The 14,834-nt window shown below is 39.9% G+C and overlaps 1 protein-coding gene across 2 annotated transcripts in view; it reads right to left on the minus strand.

Annotated features, from left to right (window-relative positions):
* LOC123529323 (reelin-like) overlaps nt 1-14,834 on the minus strand; it is a 418,269-nt gene that overhangs the window by 282,854 nt on the left and 120,581 nt on the right. For both annotated transcript variants that reach the window (XM_045309613.2, XM_045309612.2), the window contains exons 19-20: nt 5,222-5,461; nt 4,565-4,864 (exon numbers count right to left, since the gene is read on the minus strand). In XM_045309613.2, the coding sequence (XP_045165548.2) occupies nt 4,565-4,864; nt 5,222-5,461 (540 nt within the window). The remainder of the gene's footprint in view (nt 1-4,564; nt 4,865-5,221; nt 5,462-14,834) is intronic.

The following is a 14,834-nucleotide window of genomic DNA, read 5'->3' on the forward strand; positions in this document are numbered from 1 at the left end:
TAAATGTCAAAAATACATCCACAATGAAATTTAAACAAAAGCCAGCTTTAATTTAGACCTTTGCAACCATGCCAAGTGAAAAAATAGTGTTCAAAAACCTGTGCCATTACCCGACTACACCAGATGGCACCCATGCTGGTTCCTTTAGGCTTGTCAGGCTGTAAGTGATTTTAAGCAATTATGTAAAATTCACATCCCTGGTTATTATACATTCTTAGAGTCTGGAAGTGAAAATGTTAACTTTGGTCCCTTTGACCTTGACCTTTGAGCTACTGACCCCAAAATCAATAGGAATCTTCATCAAAAGGTGCTTAGCCATTGCAGATGGTCTGAAAGGTGTAACTTTTATATGTTCTGATATAAGTCAGGAAATGAAACAAGAGCTGTCACAGGAGACAGTGTGCTTGACTGTTTCGATGCTGGATAGTGAAAATGGGCACATCTGAGGAAGCTGGAGCAGTCACTGGAGTGTTTAATGACTCCAATGCGGATGAAGTATTGGACATAAGGAATAAAATCCATTTAGTAATAACAGAGATTGAGTGAAAGTGCACCAAAACTTTAACCTGAAATTCTAAGTAACAAGAGCTTGTCGAACACGAAATGCCCCCTTTGATGCATTCAGTAATTGCACAAGGAACAGAAATTGTATGCTCACTATAAACAAAAGTTCTAATGTTCTGGTTCAATCTGACCTTGACTTTTAACCTATTAACCTAACAAGAGATCACAGAGTGATCTTGGCACCCACAACTTAGCCATTTTTGAACGTTTCAAATTTCAAGACTAGCTCATCAAAATGAAGGTCAAATTTCATTCAGTACAAAACATTGTGCATGTGGTCCAAATTTGAAAGGTGTGGCTTCAGAAATGTGAAAGTAGGTCACTAAATCAATTTCAAGGTCAAGTTCATTTCAGTACATAAAACTATGCATGTGGTTCAAATTTGAAGGCTGTAGCTTGAGTAATGTGAAAGTAGGTCACTAGGTCAAAATCAAGGTCCAATTTCATTTCGGAACACAAAACTATGCATATGGTCCAAATTTGAAGCCTGTACCTTCAAAAATGTGAAAGTAGGTCACTAGGTCAATAACAAGGTCAAACTTTGTTTCGGTACACAAACTTATGCATGTAGTCCAAATTTGAAGGCTGTAGCTACAGAAATGTGAAAGTAGGTCACTAGGTCAAGATCAAGGTCAACTCATGTCATGGTTAATCTTGCGACTAAAAACAATACATGTGGTCCAAATTTGAATGATATAGGTTACAGACATGAAGATTCTAAGTTTTTCCCTATATAAGTCTATATTAACCATGTGACCCCCGGGGTAAAGCCATAATTGACCCTAGAGGGATAATTTGAACAAACTTGGTAGAGAACCACTAGATGATGCTACATTACAAATATCAAAGCCCTAGTCTTTGTGGTTTGGACAAGAAGATTTTCAAAGTTTTTCCCTATATAAGTCTTTGTAAACCATGTGACCCCCAGGGCAGGGCCATATTTGATCCTAGGGGAATAATTTGGACAATCTTAGTAGAGGACCACTAGATGATGTCATATACCAAATATCAAAGCCCTTGGACCTGTGGTTTTGGACAAGAAGGTTTTCAAAGTTTTTTCCTATATAAGTCTATATAAACCATGTGACCCCCAGGGTGGGGCCATATTTGACTCCAGGGAAATAATCTGAACAATCTTGGTAGAGGACCAATAGATTTTGCTACATACCAAATATTAAAGCCCTAGGCCCTGTGGTTTTGGACAAGAAGATCAGAAACCGTTCAACTGTTCCTGGCCAATGTGACCTTGACCTCTGACCTAATGACCTCAAAATCAATAGAGGTCATTTGCTGGTCAAGACCAACCTCACTATCAATTTTCCTGACACTAGGCCCAAGCGTTATTGCCCGGAAACCATTTTACTGTTCCTGGTCACGGTGACCTTGACCTTTGACCTACTGACCTCAAAATCAATAGGGGTCATCTGCTGGTCATGCCAACCTCCCTATCAACTTTCATGACCCTAGGCCTAAGCATTCTTGAGTTATCACCTGGAAACCGTTCATTTGTTCAGGGTCACTGTGACCTTGACCTTTGACATACTAACCTCAAAATCAATAGGGGTCATCTGGTGATAACCAACTTCCCTATCAACTTTCATGATCCTAGGCCCAAGGGTTCTTGAGTTATCATCCGGAAACCATTTTACTAATCAGGGTCACTGTGACCTTGACCTTTTACATACAGATCTCAAAATCAATAGGGTCATCTACTGGTGATGACCAACCTCCCTATCAAATTTCATGATCCTAGGCCCAAGCGTTCTTGAGTTATCATCCGGAAACGGATTGGTCTACATTCCGACCGACCGACAACATCTGCCAACAATATACCCCTCATTCTTTGAAGGGGGGCATAAAAAGGGGGCATATTTCATGGAAAATTGGTTCCAGAGTTATGGACCTTGTGTCATATGATGTGGGTGATGATGTGAAACAATTATTTTAAATTTGAATCAAATCCATTTAGTAATAACTGAGATAGAGTGAAAGTGCACCAAAACTTAACCTAAAATTCTAAATCAAAAGGGAGGATAATTCATGAAATATTGGTGCAAGAGTTATGGCCCTTGTGCCATTTGATGTGGGTGATAATGAGGAATAACTATTTTAAGTTTGAAACAAGGCAGTCTGAAAGACAGCTAAATCCCCCGCCACTGCTATGGATAGTGAAAGGGTAAACCTTTGATTTTAGCTGTGACCTTGACCTTGAACTGACATGGCTGACTCATAAATTCTGCACAACGTCTTGATGAGGTGATCATTTTACCCAAGTTTCATGAAAATCCTTCAAGGGGTTTAGGAGATACAGAGCTGAAACCTTTGACCTTCAGTTGTGACCTTGACCTTGAGTTGACATGGCTGACTCTTGAGTTCTTGATGAGATGATCATTTGACCCAAGTTTGATGAAAATCCTTCAAGGGGTTTAGGAGATACAGAGTGGACACAAAATGGAAGGCTCAAACCTTCGACGCTTAGTTGTGACCTTGACCTTGAGCTGGCATGGTTGACTCATAATTTCTGCACATCATTTTGATGAGGTAATCATTTTACCCAAGTTTTATAAAATTCCTTTAAGGTGTTTAGGAGATATAGAGCGGACACGAAATGGAAGGCTCAAACCTTTGACCTTCAGTTCTGACCTTGACCTTGAGCCGACATGGCTGACTCATAAGTTCTGCACATCGCCTTGATGAGGTGATCGCTTGACCCAAGCTTGATGAAAATCCTTCAAGGAGTTTAGGAGATATAGAGCAGACACAAAATGGAAGGCTCAAACCTTTGACCCTAAGTTGTGACCTTGACCTTGAGCCGGCATGACTGACTCATAGGTTCTGCACATTGTCTTGATGAGGTGAACATTTGACCCAAGTTTGAAACAATTCCTTCAAGGGGTTTAGGAGATATAGAGCAGACACAAAATGGAAGGCTCAAACCTTTGACCTTGAGTTGTGACCTTGACCTTGAGCCGACAAGACTGACCCATGGGTTCTGCACATCGTCTTGATGAGGTGATCATTTGACCCAAGTTTCATGAAAATTCTTCAAGGAGTTTAGAAGATATAGAGCGGACACAAAATGGAAGGCTCAAAACCTTTGACCCTAAGTTGTGACCTTGACCTTGAGCCGGCATGGCTGACTCATGGGTTCTGCATATCATCTTGATGAGGTGAACATTTGACCCAAGTTTTATAAAATTCCTTCAAGGGGTTTATGAGATATAGAGCGGACACAAAATGGCAGGCTCAAACCTTTGACCTTGAGTTGTGACCTTGACCTTGAACCGACAAGGCTGACTCATGGGTTCTGCACATCGTCTTGATGAGGTGATCATTTGACCCAAGTTTCATGAAAATCCTTCAAGGGGTTTAGGAGATATGGACCGGACACGATTTTGTTAAAGACGGAAGGACGGACGGACGCAGACCATTCCTATAATCCCTCCGCCACGGCGGGGGATTAACAAATACATCATGTAATTACAGAGATAAAGAGAAAGTGGATCAAAACTTTAACCAGTGTGGACACGGAAGGACGCCGACGGTGGGTGGAGTAGGGCAGCTCTCCATACTTTGTATAGTCGACCTAAAAATTAACAGAAGTTAACCTGACCCACAGTGACCTTTGAGCCTTTGACCATTAAAACATTTGCAATCTTTCTCAAGAGGTACTTAGTTATTGTGTGAAGTCTTGTAGCTGTAGCTATTAAATTTTCTGACTTAAAAGTCCAAAAGCCATATCAGTATTGAGGTCCTTGAGATCTTGACCATTAACCTACTGACCTCAAGAATAATAGGGATCTTCTTCTTGTGGTATTTCGTCATTGCATAAAGTTTAAAGAGTGTACCTGTTTTACTTTGTGAAAGACAATACCACATGGTAATACATTGGTTTTTTTTTAAATGGGCATAAAAAGAACTAAGCAAATTTAGAAGCAAGTTTGAAAATGAAATTAGATAAAGGCCTAAGTTAATATTTTCTGTTATATTTCTGCCTTACCAAGTGGTAACAGGCAAAGGTATGGTAACACGTGTCCACTCCCTGTACTGTGTCCAGTCATATACTGTCCCTTTATGTATAGGTTCACATGGTGCTTGGGGAAAACATGGATCAATTACCAATCCCCAGTGAATTCCATGATCAGTGGAATATTCCAGATACAGTCGGTTATCAATATTTTCTGAATATGGCAGACCGCATCCCATCACAAGCTCAAACTGCATCATGTATCTAGGCCCAACATGCATTGACTCTGTCGTTAACATGCGTACATCATCTTCTAGTGGTTTCCCAATAAAACTGAAATGTAAATGGCTTCATTGCTTGAAAGGGAGGTAATGACCATCTCAATGGAAAATATGTCTGTTGCTATTACAATTTTAAGCCTGTGACCATTGTGGAGTGAAAAGCAGTAAAGAGACATTAAACTGCATTTCAATTTCACTAAAACATTTTACTTGCAACTACCTTGTTAAAAACAAACAGAACCATTCATTGTAATTATTCTAGAAAATATCACTGTGACAAATTAGTTACTGACTTTATGAACTGATAACTGGATGAAAATCCGGTAAATTGTTTTAACAATTAACATCCTTAACATGATTGGATTTAAGTTTCTGGTTGGGGATAATGTTTGCCATGTTGGCATGTTACCTTATACTTTTCATTTTGCGACAATAACTGTCAGAAAGTTTTCCATGTGTGACTGTTAGTTTCTCTCCAATATCCACCATGTTTGCCATATGCAGGTGCAATGTATTGAATAGATGGTCATTCAAACTGATGTCATCTAAAGCCCAAACATCTTTATGATAACCAGAATGTTCTGGTTGAAACCACCGGAACTTACAACCAATATCTCTGGCACTCTCTGGTAACTGTACTGAATCTGACCTACAGAATGAAAAGTAAATGTAAACAATAGACAGCCTCTACCAGAAGGTGTTTTACACATGAACTTGTCTACACTAAATAACATTCAACAATTGTACTAAAATATGTATAACATTTTCTGGTCACAGCAACCACTTTTTTCAGAAAAGTAAAACTGCCGCCACATACTATCTTCATAATATCTATCTTTCTACCATATTAAATGACAAAATCTTTTTAATTCTAAAGTTATTGTAGGATCTATCTTTTGCCCCATGATTTAAGTAGGAGCTTGCCATTGAATAAACTAACAAGCATATTCTTCATTTCATTTTTTGTTTTGTTTTTGTTGGGTTTAATGATGCACCGACAGGATTATAGATCAAATAGCTTTGATGGTGATGAAAGACCTCAAGCGACCCTTCGTGCATTATTTCAAAATGAACGGGCACCTGGATAGAATTACCGGCCTTCCGAAAGCCAGCTGGATGGCTTCCTCACTTAAAGAATTCAGCGCCCTGAGTGAGGCTCAAACCCACATCCGTGAGGGGCAAGTGATTCAAAGTCAGTGACCTTAACCACTCGGCCACGGAGGCCCCTTCTCCATTTCATATTGCCCTCTATCTCTGTACCAGGTTGTAGAAGGTACTTTATGATAAATGTGACTTTTCTGACTTATGGATGGACATATAGATAAAATGACAAAATATATATTGTGCTCTTTTAAAGCATATTCACTTTATTTTTAACTTACGGTTGCCCACACTAAATGATGTAGCAACAGGTAAAAGGATGTATACCTAATTCTCGATATTCCGTGGTTTCTCGTTCATTCCGTGGCTCTCAAAATTACACTTGTGTCGCTGCAGCGCATGTCCGAAGTTCATGCAAGTTTCTCAGAAAAGTAAACAAAGATTTGTGAGCATCCAAAAATGCGCAATAAACAGGTTAGTATAGCTTATTTACTTAAAAATATGGAAATGTTGAAAAAACAAACTTTTCAGTGCTAAGGAAAAAGATGGTGGCATACAAAAACTTTTATTAAAATACAAACATGCAAACCGATTGTGACAAAATTGTAGCAACACATTAAGCAGTCCACTAACTAAATTCTAAGCAGTGTAATTTGTCATGGTCCCCTTCACCATAGCGACCATCAATTAGCCAATCAGAGCCACGGATTCAACGAGAAGCCAGCTGATCCAGACCAATGTAGGTCAACATACATGAGGTGAGATTTTTCATTTTCTGTCAAATCTTGTTGATTTTTTTTACTTAGCATGGTTATATTGAAAGGTTGCAGCAACTTTTGGTTAAAAAACAACATGTGAATACCTAACATCAAATGCGCATGCGCAATTTTGGCAATTAAGAGCCACGGAATTATGAGAACACAGCATATATGTTTTCTATATTTCTTCTATCTATATAGTTTTACAAACAAGAGGTACATGGTGGCCCTAGAATGGTCACCTGAGTTTCATAGCTTGCTTTAACAGTTTTGGTAGATGGTTATGCAAATGTAAAATTATTCCTAAATAGGGCCAGTATTTTCTGACAAGAAGATTTTTAAAGTTTCTGTTAAGTAAATACAGGCAGGTTATATGTATTGGTTGGGGTTGTGGGAAAAGATGAGCAGTGGGAATGATGACACAGGATACTAAGACATTATAACAAGAAATGGTAATGTGGGCAGGGGGACTAAGACAGGATACTAAGACATTATAACAAGACAAGAGGGCCAAGATGGCCCTAGGTCGCTCACCTAAGAAACACTCCGTAACAGTGTAAAACATGTTTGACCTAGTGATTTCATGGAAACAAATATTCTGACCAATTTTCATTAAGATTGGACCAAAAAATTGGTCTCTTGCGATAAAACAAGCATTTTCTTAGATATGACCTAGTTTTTGACCCTAGATGACCTATGTTCAAACTCGACCTAGATTTTATCAAGGCAATCATTCTGACCAAAATTCATGAAGATCAACTGAAAAATACAGCCTCTATCACATACAGAAGTTTTTTCTTTGATTTGACCAAGTGACCTAGTTTTTGACCTCAGATAACCCATATTCAAATTCGACCTAGATTTCATTAAGGCAATCAACCTGACCGAATTTCATACAAATCAATTGAAAAAAAAACAGTCTCTATCGCATACACAAGATTTTTCTTTAATTTGACCTAGTGACCTAGTTTTTGACCTCAGATAACCCATATTCAAAATCGACCTAGATTTCATCAACGCAATCACTCTGACCAAATTTCATGAAGATCAATTGAAAAATACATCCTCTATTGCATACACAATGTTTTTCTTCGATTTGACCTAGTGACCTAGTTTTTTACCCCAGATGACCCATTTTCGAACTCGGCCTAGATTTTATCAAGGTAATCATTCTGGCTAAATTTCATGAAGATCAGTTGAAAAATACCGCCTCTATTGCATACACAAGGTTTTTCTTTGATTTGACCTAGTGACCTAGTTTTTGACCCCAGATGACCCATTTTCGAACTTGGTCTAAATTTCATCAAGGGTACCATTCTGACTAAAATTCATGAAGTTCAATTGAAAAATACAGCCTCTATCGCATACACAAGGATTTTACGTGATATGACCTAGTGACCTAGTTTTTGAACCCAGATGACCCATTTTCGAACTCGGCCTAGATTTCATCAAGGTAATCACTCTGACCAAAATTCATGAAGATCAATTGAAAAATACCACCTCTATCGCATACACAAGGTTTTTCTTTGATTTGACCTAGTGACCTAGTTTTTGACCCGAGATGACCCATTTTCGAACTCGGCCTAGATTTCATCAAGGCAATCATTCTGACCAAAATTAATGAAGATCAATTGAAAAATACAGCCTCTATCGCATACACAAGGTTTTTCTTTGATTTGACCTAGTGACCTAGTTTTTGACCCGAGATGACCCATTTTCGAACTTGGCCTAGATTTCATCAAGGTTATCATTCTGACCAATATTCATGAAGATTAATTGAAAAATACCGCCTCTATCGCATACACAAGGTTTTTCTTTGATTTGACCTAGTGACCTAGTTTTTGACCCGAGATGACCCATTTTCGAACTCGGCCTAGATTTCATCAAAGTTATCATTCTGACCAATATTCATGAAGATTAAATGAAAAATACAGCCTCTATCGCATACACAAGGTTTTTCTTTGTTTGACCTAGTGACCTAGTTTTTGACCCGAGATGACCCATTTTCGAACTCGGCCTAGATTTCATCAAGGTTATCATTCTGACCAACATTCATGAAGATTAAATGAAAAATACAGCCTCTATCGCATACACAAGGTTTTTCTTTGATTTGACCTAGTGACCTAGTTTTTGACCCGAGATGACCCATTTTCGAACTCGGCCTAGATTTCATCAAGGTTATCATTCTGACCAATATTCATGAAGATTAATTGAAAAATATAGCCTCTATCGCATACACAAGCTAAATGTTGACAGACGACGGACGACAGACGACAGACGACAGACGACGGACGACAGACGCCGGACATCGAGCGATCAGAAAAACTCACCTGAGCATTGCTCAGGTGAGCTAAAAAGGTAATGTGGGCAGGGGGACTGAAGACAGGATACTAAGACATTATAACAAGAAACGGTAATGTGGGCAGGGGGACTGAAGACAGGATACTAAGACATTATAACAAGAAACGGAAATGTGGGCAGGGGGACTAAGACAGGATACTAAGACATTATAACAAGAAATGGTAATGTGGGCAGGGGGACTAAAGACAGGATACTAAGACATTATAACAAGAAACGGTAATGTGAGCAGGGGGACTAAGACAGGATACTAAGACATTATAACAAGAAACGGTAATGTGGGCAGGGGGACTAAGACAGGATACTAAGACATTATAACAAGAAACGGTAATGTGGGCAGGGGGACTAAGACAGGATACTAAGACATTATAACAAGAAAAGGTAATGTGGGCAGGGGGACTGAAGACAGGATATAAGACATTATAACAAGAAACGGTAATGTGGGCAGGGGGACTAAGACAGGATACTAAAACATTATAACAAGAAACGGTAATGTGGGCAGGGGGACTAAGACAGGATACTAAGACATTATAACAAGAAACGGTAATGTGGGCAGGGTGACTGAAGACAGGATACTAAGACATTAAAACAAGAAACGGTAATGTGGGCAGGGGGACTAAGACAGGATACTAAGACATTATAACAAGAAATGGTAATGTGGGCAGGGGGACTAAAGACAGGATACTAAGACATTATAACAAGAAATGGTAATGTGGGCAGGGGGACTAAAGACAGGATACTAAGACATTATAACAAGAAATGGTAATGTGGGCAGGGGGACTAAGACAGGATACTAAGACATTATAACAAGAAATGGTAATGTGGGCAGGGGGACTAAAGACAGGATACTAAGACATTATAACAAGAAACGGTAATGTGAGCAGGGGGACTAAGACAGGATACTAAGACATTATAACAAGAAACGGTAATGTGGACAGGGGGACTGAAGACAGGATACTAAGACATTATAACAAGAAACGGTAATGTGGGCAGGGGGACTGGAGACAGGATACTAAGACATTATAACAAGAAACGGTAATGTGGGCAGGGGGACTGAAGACAGGATACTCAGACATTATAACAAGAAAAGGTAATGTGGGCAGGGGGACTGAAGACAGGATACTAAGACATTATAACAAGAAACGGTAATGTGGGCAGGGGGACCAAGACAGGATACGGTAATGTGGGCAGGGGGACTGAAGACAGGATACTAAGACATTATAACAAGAAACGGTAATGTGGGCAGGGGGACTAAAGACAGGATACTAAGACATTATAACAAGAAATGGTAATGTGGGCAGGGGGACTAAAGACAGGATACTAAGACATTATAACAAGAAACGGTAATGTGGGCAGGGGGACTGAAGACAGGATACTAAGACATTATAATAAGAAATGGTAATGTGGGCAGGGGGACTAAAGTCAGGATACTAAGACATTATAATAAGAAAAGGTAATGTGGGCAGGGGGACTAAGACAGGATACTAAGACATTATAACAAGAAAAGGTAATGTGGGCAGGGGGACTGAAGACGGTAATGTGGGCAGGGGGACTGAAGACAGGATACTAAGACATTATAATAAGAAATGGTAATGTGGGCAGGGGGACTGAAGACAGGATACTAAGACATTATAATAAGAAACGGTAATGTGGGCAGGGGGACTGAAGACAGGATACTAAGACATTATAATAAGAAAAGGTAATGTGGGCAGGGGGACTGAAGACAGGATACTAAGACATTATAATAAGAAAAGGTAATGTGGGCAGGGGGACTGAAGACAGGATACTAAGACATTATAACAAGAAATGGTAATGTGGGCAGGGGGACTGAAGACAGGATACTAAGACATTATAACAAGAAATGGTAATGTGGGCAGGGGGACTAAGACAGGATACTAAGACATTATAACAAGAAAAGGTAATGTGGGCAGGGGGACTGAAGACAGGATACTAAGACATTATAATAAGAAAAGGTAATGTGGGCAGGGGGACTGAAGACAGGATACTAAGACATTATAATAAGAAAAGGTAATGTGGGCAGGGGGACTAAGACAGGATACTAAGACATTATAACAAGAAAAGGTAATGTGGGCAGGGGGACTGAAGACAGGATACTAAGACATTATAACAAGAAACGGTAATGTGGGCAGGGGGACTAAGACAGGATACTAAGACATTATAACAAGAAACGGTAATGTGGGCAGGGGGACTAAAGACAGGATACTAAGACATTATAACAAGAAACGGTAATGTGGGCAGGGGGACTAAGACAGGATACTAAGACATTATAACAAGAAAAGGTAATGTGAGCAGGGGGACTGAAGACAGGATACTAAGACATTATAACAAGAAAAGGTAATGTGGGCAGGGGGACTGAAGACAGGATACTAAGACATTATAACAAGAAACGGTAATGTGGGCAGGGGGACTGAAGACAGGATACTAAGACATTATAACAAGAAACGGTAATGTGGGCAGGGGGACTAAGACAGGATACTAAGACATTATAACAAGAAAAGGTAATGTGGGCAGGGGGACTAAGACAGGATACTAAGACATTATAACAAGAAACGGTAATGTGGGCAGGGGGACTGAAGACAGGATACTAAGACATTATAACAAGAAACGGTAATGTGGGCAGGGGGACTAAGACAGGATACTAAGACATTATAACAAGAAACGGTAATGTGGGCAGGGGGACTGAAGACAGGATACTAAGACATTATAACAAGAAACGGTAATGTGGGCAGGGGGACTAAGACAGGATACTAAGACATTATAACAAGAAAAGGTAATGTGGGCAGAGGGACTAAGACAGGATACTAAGACATTATAACAAGAAAAGGTAATGTGGGCAGGGGGACTGAAGACAGGATACTAAGACATTATAACAAGAAACGGTAATGTGGGCAGGGGGACTAAGACAGGATACTAAGACATTATAACAAGAAACGGTAATGTGGGCAGGGGGACTAAGAGAGGATACTAAGGCATTATAACAAGAAACGGTAATGTGGGCAGGGGGACTGAAGACAGGATACTAAGGCATTATAACAAGAAACGGTAATGTGGGCAGGGGGACTGAAGACAGGATACTAAGGCATTATAACAAGAAACGGTAATGTGGGCAGGGGGACTGAAGACAGGATACTAAGGCATTATAACAAGAAACGGTAATGTGGGCAGGGGGACTGAAGACAGGATACTAAGACATTATAACAAGAAACGGTAATGTGGGCAGGGGGACTGAAGACAGGATACTAAGACATTATAACAAGAAACGGTAATGTGGGCAGGGGGACTGAAGACAGGATACTAAGACATTATAACAAGAAATGGTAATGTGGGCAGGGGGACTGAAGACAGGATACTAAGACATTATAACAAGAAATGGTAATGTGGGCAGGGGGACTGAAGACAGGATACTAAGACATTATAACAAGAAATGGTAATGTGGGCAGGGGGACTGAAGACAGGATACTAAGACATTATAACAAGAAATGGTAATGTGGGCAGGGGGACTGAAGACAGGATACTAAGACATTATAATAAGAAACGGTAATGTGGGCAGGGGGACTGAAGACAGGATACTAAGACATTATAATAAGAAACGGTAATGTGGGCAGGGGGACTGAAGACAGGATACTAAGACATTATAATAAGAAATGGTAATGTGGGGAGGGGGACTAAAGACAGGATACTAAGACATTATAATAAGAAAAGGTAATGTGGGCAGGGGGACTAAGACAGGATACTAAGACATTATAACAAGAAAAGGTAATGTGGGCAGGGGGACTGAAGACGGTAATGTGGGCAGGTGGACTGAAGACAGGATACTAAGACATTATAATAAGAAATGGTAATGTGGGCAGGGGGACTAAAGACAGGATACTAAGACATTATAATAAGAAACGGTAATGTGGGCAGGGGGACTGAAGACAGGATACTAAGACATTATAATAAGAAAAGGTAATGTGGGCAGGGGGACTGAAGACAGGATACTAAGACATTATAACAAGAAATGGTAATGTGGGCAGGGGGACTGAAGACAGGATACTAAGACATTATAACAAGAAACGGTAATGTGGGCAGGGGGACCAAGACAGGATACGGTAATGTGGGCAGGGGGACTGAAGACAGGATACTAAGACATTATAACAAGAAACGGTAATGTGGGCAGGGGGACTAAAGACAGGATACTAAGACATTATAACAAGAAATGGTAATGTGGGCAGGGGGACTGAAGACAGGATACTAAGACATTATAACAAGAAACGGTAATGTGGGCAGGGGGACCAAGACAGGATACGGTAATGTGGGCAGGGGGACTGAAGACAGGATACTAAGACATTATAACAAGAAAAGGTAATGTGGGCAGGGGGACTGAAGACAGGATACTAAGACATTATAACAAGAAACGGTAATGTGGGCAGGGGGACCAAGACAGGATACGGTAATGTGGGCAGGGGGACTGAAGACAGGATACTAAGACATTATAACAAGAAACGGTAATGTGGGCAGGGGGACTAAGACAGGATACTAAGACATTATAACAAGAAATGGTAATGTGGGCAGGGGGACTGAAGACAGGATACTAAGACATTATAACAAGAAATGGTAATGTGGGCAGGGGGACTAAAGACAGGATACTAAGACATTATAACAAGAAATGGTAATGTGGGCAGGGGGACTGAAGACAGGATACTAAGACATTATAACAAGAAATGGTAATGTGGGCAGAGGGACTAAGACAGGATACTAAGACATTATAAAAAGAAACAGTAATGTGGGCAGGGGGACTGAAGACAGGATACTAAGACATTATAACAAGAAACAGTAATGTGGGCAGGGGGACTGAAGACAGGATACTAAGACATTATAACAAGAAAAGGTAATGTGGGCAGGGGGACTAAGACAGGATACTAAGACATTATAACAAGAAACGGTAATGTGGGCAGGGGGACTAAGACAGGATACTAAGACATTATAATAAGAAAAGGTAATGTGGGCAGGGTGACTAAAACAGGATACTAAAATACAACTTCAATAAACTAAACGTTATTTTGTGGGGATGGGGAGTGGGGGAGGGATAATGTGGGGGTTGGGAGTAATGTTGTCAAGGGATATAATGTGATACTCAAAGCCAATATCAAGAAACACAAGGAACTGGAAATTAGACAAGTGGCCCTAATGGGCCTAAGACACTCACTTGAAGAGGACATCAACCATATGAACTTGCTTCTGACCAAGTTTGGTGATCAGTTCAATAAAACAACAGGCCTAAATCGACCTAAGTCGCTAACCTGAAGAGGACCTTAATCATCTGACCATTTAAGGGACCAAGAGCCCCAAACTGAATACATTTATGAGAGAACTACAATACAGGTTTGATGAAGATTGAGTGGTTCATGAGAAGTAGTCATTAAAAGGTATTTCTACGTTTAGCCCTAGAACCCCTAAACAAGAGGGCCATGATGGTCCTATATCCCTCACCTGTTCTCATTCCACTGGAGGACAAGAAGGTCCTCAGAAAAAATATCTAAGTCCAAAGGACAGTAACAATAAAGGGAAGAAATTTAACCAAAAAGAAAAAAAAATTCTTACAAGGTACAGATATGTCAAAATACACCTAAAAATTGGAGGTACCATCCATGTTGTACCACAGAAAAGTGGTCTCGGTTTTTCCCTATGGCCAATAATAAAAAAGTTACTAAAAATAAGCTATTTATAGTAATGTAAAAGGGAAGTAATTAAAAAAAAAATTATTGTACCTGAACAAAAGAAGGATCTGCCAAATAAATCTGT

Source organism: Mercenaria mercenaria, chromosome 13 (assembly GCF_021730395.1).
Source record: "Mercenaria mercenaria strain notata chromosome 13, MADL_Memer_1, whole genome shotgun sequence".
Lineage (NCBI taxonomy): Eukaryota > Metazoa > Mollusca > Bivalvia > Venerida > Veneridae > Mercenaria > Mercenaria mercenaria.